At 34.3% G+C, this 6,000-nt stretch overlaps 1 protein-coding gene across 1 annotated transcript in view; it reads left to right on the top strand.

Annotated features, from left to right (window-relative positions):
* The first annotated feature begins 721 nt into the window (after nucleotides 1-721).
* The window catches only part of LOC128558280 (major facilitator superfamily domain-containing protein 1-like), a 53,449-nt gene continuing 48,170 nt past the window's right edge, over nucleotides 722-6,000 (top strand). The window contains exon 1 of the mRNA XM_053547195.1: nucleotides 722-875. Coding sequence (XP_053403170.1) covers nucleotides 722-875 — 154 coding nt within the window. The remainder of the gene's footprint in view (nucleotides 876-6,000) is intronic.

Raw genomic sequence — 6,000 nt, 5'->3', positions numbered from 1 at the left:
GCGATAAAACAGTTATAATATGTAATGCTCGTGTGTTACGAGGATATATCAGAGCTAGGGATACATCTCGGTATTTTTCTCTGCACATATCTGTCTCGGCCTACAGGCCTCGACGATATGTGCAGAGAAAAATACCCTCGATGTACCCCTAGTTCTGATACATCCTGGTAACACACTCTCACACATACTATAACTATTACATATTGCTGACGATTTTGTTCTTTGTTCTTTTTCTATTTGGTCAGCAATTTCACACATGTATACGATATATAGCGCTAGAAACTGCTGGCCAGTTAACTAAGAATAAAATTAATGCACCTATTGATATAGCTCATGTTTATGTTGAATTCATTTGTTCCGTATGCTCGTGATTCAATAACTTACGCAGTTAAAAATTCAGTAGATCTATCGCTGGTCTTTGTAAACATTAACGTAAGAACTGTTTTGCGTGCAGACTATATATCTACATATGTGACAACTCATAAAAGTAGACATAGGTTAATGTAATCAATTTTGCAAGTTGGAGGAAACAGGGTGAGCTTTTGCACCTTCACCCAACCCCCTGCTACGCCTTTGTATATTAATCGGCGGCTGTATTCGTGTTACCTCCCCTGGACTGATGTACTAATTGCGCGTGACTGTCACGTGATACAAGATACAAATTTTATTTATATACAGACAACATTAGCTATGTATAGCTATTGACCGACAAGAAAACAAAATGACGGAAACAGACACAGAAGAAACTCCCTTAATAAAGGATTATGACGGAGAAGATGAAGAACTTACGGGCTGTGGGGCAACCCTGGCCTGTAACCCAAGAAGATCACTTCATAGATACCTGATCTTGTTCATCATGTGTTTCCTAAGTTTTGGTAAGATGATTAATTTGAAAAGAGTAAATTCGTACTCAAAAATGTTCGACCCGCCGACAACATAAAAAAATTTAATCCCAGTTTGATCGCATTTAAATAATGTGACTTTGTAGATCCTAATTAATACAATTATAAAGTAGTTGTTCTAGTACCTTGAGAAGTATTAAAAGACATTGCATACTAATTCCGGTAGTTACCTCTCCTTTGCCCCACAGGGGACAAGAGTTTTGGCAGACAAAACCTTGGTAAGACCCCAATTTGAGTATGCATCCCCAGTATGGAATCCTTACACACAACAGAATGTACAGAGAATTGAAAAGGTGCAACGCACTGCTGCAAGATGGGCATGTAGGAGGTGGCATGTGGCATAGGACTAGTCTTGTGGGTGACATATTGACAGAAGGAAGTGGCTATTCTTATGGTCCCGTAGGAATAGCCTAGCAGGCTATAAGAATAGTGAAAAGCCCACATGTGTCTGTTCCTACGGCTCTCCCGTACGAATAATGATTACTTCCATTTGTAACATAAACAAACAATTTTTATACAGCGAATTTATCGTAAGTGTAAAATGATTAACTGAAATTTGTCTTCTAAATAAATTGGAAATTATATTGTGGCAGGAATGACTTTTTCTAGCCTTATCTTACACATATATCCTAAGGCGTAAAAAAAAATTGTTTGTTTCCGGTATCCCGACCTACCCTAAATTTTTGGCCCGACCCTAAATGTTTTTATGGCCTTGGAGAATAATTTTTTCAACTTTTTGACAAAATGTTGCCAAACTGCACTTTTTATGCTTTAAACATGGTCAGTGATGTTAGAAATCAACTTCCTGATGCTCTAAAGGCATAACCCCCCTATTTGTATTCATGTTTTGACACAAAAATAATTTCCGAAAAGTCTCCCTTAATAAAAAAAAATTCCAAAAAAAAAAAATATTTTTCCGACCTACCTACCCTAATTTTTTTGAGCATGTTACCGGAAACAAAGATTTTTTTTAGGCCTAATATATACTGTTTAAAATAACAATTAAAGTTTGTTGTATAGCTAGCAGTCGGTATTCTGAAACTTGTCATAGTCTTAATATTATTGAAACACTGTTAAGGTAAATTCAAACGTAATTCTGCTTATAACTTTATTATAGATATTAGTGCATTTTGCTAATTACAGTATTCTTTCTACTTAAATTTATACAACCTTATTTTGGGTAATAGGTTTACACTATCATGTACTTGCTATACTTATGATATTGAAATCACTCAGGTGTAACTTTAGCATACAGTCATGTAAGGGTTGATACAAATGTTTACATAAGCTTGACCATTCTTTATGTATTGTTAATGCTACAGGTAATAATTTCACTTTTATGAATTTATTGAACACTCCATGTGTACTGCAATTTTTCTGCATGGGTTTTTCATGCGTTTTACCAATGCGATGGTATATAAGCCCTGATTTTGGTAGTCTCTGTGCTAGTGTTCACAGACACTCGACAGGTAACTTCTACCATTAGTCAGAGCCTAGCCATTTTCCCCCTTACTGTCTTTGGGTATATTTTTTCTTTTGGACCGGGATCTAAATTTAAAGACGACAAAATTATTTAAAATTACGTTAGCTTCGTTAGGTATAGGACTTTAATTTCTGTAGGTTGTAATTATGGCTTAGTTGTTTTGAACATTGTGAACTGAAAATGTATAAACTGTTACTGGTGTATTTTGTCTATGATGTAAAACGAGCCATGTGAAAATAATAAAATACATCTTGAACCCGGTAAACCGCTTTTGTTCCTTGTAGTTTAGTGAATTTTAAAATCTAACAGAGTAACCTGGGCATAGTAGTAAATACTGCTACATTTTGGGGGCTCGTCCGTTCTGTTAAATTATTCTGCTGCATAAAAAAGAGAATGGCTATCCCACCACAGCCATGGTGTATTTCTATTGAGATTACAAAGAAAACGGATGCCTTTTATCTGAACTAAATATTGACAATGGTGATCTTACACAGAGTGATTACATTTATATGTCTATAAATGATAATACATATAACAATTACACACTACCGGGTGTCCCGAAAACTCTAGGACAGCCATTTACTTTTAGAGATTTCTACAAGGTACAGGGCAGTGCAAAAAGGTTCACCTCATTCCAGCACAGTACCTACAGTAAAATAATTACCTATAGTGTTAATTAAATTCTTGTCGATTGGTGTCTTACAATAGATTAATGTTCTAAAACTACACATCTTAATTTCTCTTTTGTCTATCGTTTTCTTTGTGTGAGTCATTATTGACCAAAATGCTAGATGCATTTAAGATATATTAATGTACTCCCCTTTATGTATATAGTCTACATAGTACTTAGTATATAATATAGCCAGCTATTAGTTGCTAATAGTTTGGGAAGTCGTACATAAATGTAAATAACTTGATTAAGTTTTAATTTGTTGTATATAAATAAATCTATAACACATTACCTCAGTGTATAACATAAGTAGCAAAAGATGTAATCCGCATCTTGCTAGAGTATATCTATTAAGCAAATAATAATGTTTTATGGAATAATTTTTTTTGTTATAGTACCATCAAAAACTCTTTTTTTTCTTTTCTTTAATAACTTCATATTGCCTTGATGAACATCTTAGAGTTATCTTGTAATAAGGTGGTTTAATTTTATGCAATTTACAATGCATGTTTGGTGTTTTACCCTAACTGGTTATTAATTTGACTAAATACGGTTAATTAAATCAATTTGAAGAAGACCACTTGTTTGATAATTTTAGGTTTTGGCAAACCTTTTTTTTTTATATCAACTGTATGTCCTGACTCTTCAATTATGAACCTAGGTTATATCCCTTCGATGGAGTTTATCCCAGAAAACTTTATTTAACCGGGCTGGGATGTTTTGTTAAATTGTTTCAAAGTTTTGGTGTTACGCTATTCTAATCTTCTGTTCTTGCATATTTTTTATTCAAAATGGAAATACCCAGTTTATTATATGTAGAATGGCTAAGGCATTCAATGCCATTATTTTATCGAGAGGTGGCAACTCAACTAAATGTTACAGTCTCTATCCTATACAAAGGGCTTAAAACCACAATCACTTTTACAGAACGATTTAGTTAGGAGATGATATCCCCCTACAGCTAATGCCAAATTAGGTTTAGGTTGGGTTGGTCCATACAAGGTTTTTAAAAGGTCACAAGTGTAACCTATCAAATAGAACACCAAGTGTCCCATAAAAGGCCGTAGTCAATGTAGATCACTTGAAAGTGTGTCATACCCAATATTTACCTGAAGGGCAAGATCACAATTCTGAGGCTGACAATACTGCTCCTTTATTACAAGTCCTATTTTCAGAAGAATCAATCTCTGAAGTGAGTCCTGACCAGTCCGTTACTGAAACTCCTTTTTCGGGAAGGGTAGAGGATTCAGGGAATTATCAGTGCATTACTGCAACTTCAGAGCAAGCCATTAACATAACGCCTTATAAAACAAGGACCGGGCGTACAGTGAAACCAAAGGTGATATTTTCACCTAGTTATATAATGCTTTTCATTAACCTAGACATTCTGTAGTTGGTTACTGATTAGACTGAGGCGCTAAGTAACAGTTGTAAATATTTCTTAAAACTCATACCAGGTATAGTGAGTTTATAGGGGTTCAGTGTAGTAACTTAGACCTAGTGTAGTGAGTTATTCATACTGAATCTTTATTATGTTGTAAATAATCTGAATGCAATTTTGTCCTTATGATCGTACATTGAAAGGAGATTGTTTCTCCTGTTCCACTTACTAGTATAATATTGTTTAAAGGGAGACCATATATGGTGTATTTCTTTCTTGGACAATGGAAAAATAATTATATTGATATGTATTTGAAAATAGATTATTACTAAAGTAATGTAACTGTGTTTTGTCAAGCAATGTTTAAAACTTATTAAGCATTTGACACATCAATGTTTTGTAGTATATATATATAAATGTTCCGAGTCTAATGAACATAATTTTGATTTGTAAAATAAATGAATATTAAATTTGAATACAAAAAGGGTTCAAGAAGTAGTTAAACATCTAAAATTACTTTATCTGGTCATAAAAGGTCATTCTAGACCTATTGTATTATGTTTTGTGCATATTTACTTTTAGAAATATTTGTCCATATTTTAGTTGGTGGAAATGGCTAGCTGAACTTTATTTATTTTAAAACTTTGCATAAACCCTCTTATTTAATTTTGTTTCAACAGTTTATTGCATTAAGCAATTACTTCCAGTAGCAACTGTTAAATAAGTTTACAAGGATGTTTATATCGTTGAATTTCGTTCTTTATAAGTAAACTTTACAAGGACAATATTATTGATAACATTTATACAGTGCTTACACAAAGGAACAGACGTGTTCCTACGGTTTCGCACTTGTGATGTTTATTTCAAGTCCTAGAAATTCTATTTCTGTGATGGGGTTTATCCTGGAAAATTTGTATTGTCCGGGCCAGGATGTATTGTTCGGTTATAATTTAGCTGTTTTCTTGATATAGGCCATTCTTTAACTCATTTTGTTTAACCTTACTTTGGGACTGTGAAGGCACTTGTTGCTTCTTATTGTTATTGTGAATCACGGACAATTTTGTTTTCGTGATTTAATTGCTGTGAAGGGAACTTACGTTCCTATCCGACAGCATTTATTCACTTAATTAAACTTGTAGTTTTATACTATGGGAGTAATCCTGGATACTTAAATTGTCCAGCCCAGGATGTTTGACAATGATAATCTGAAATAGCTTAAGTCCAAACAGTCAACCAAGTCAGTCAATCAGTTAATCAATCAATCAATTAGTCAATGAAATATTTTCAAATTTCTTTAACTTTCAGTATGGCCGAATTTTCACAATTGATTGGGGATGAAGGTGAAATTGATGAGTTTCTGGAGGAGAATGGGCTTCAGGATCAACCTGCCTCTAAGGAAAGGCCTCTTTGGCCTGAGGTTTACACCATGTGTCCAGTTACAGGTTGTCAGGCGGGGTACGCAAAATTCTGCCTGTTCCAGCGCCACTGGGAGCAGGTACACCTAGAATACAAGAAGGCGTACACGTGTCCTTGCTGTGGGCATAAGTTCTTCAGAAAGGACCGG

This window comes from Mercenaria mercenaria, chromosome 7, assembly GCF_021730395.1.
Source record: "Mercenaria mercenaria strain notata chromosome 7, MADL_Memer_1, whole genome shotgun sequence".
NCBI classification, from domain to species: domain Eukaryota; kingdom Metazoa; phylum Mollusca; class Bivalvia; order Venerida; family Veneridae; genus Mercenaria; species Mercenaria mercenaria.
Note: the sequence above shows the minus strand (reverse complement) of the source record. Positions and strands in the feature narration are given on the sequence as shown.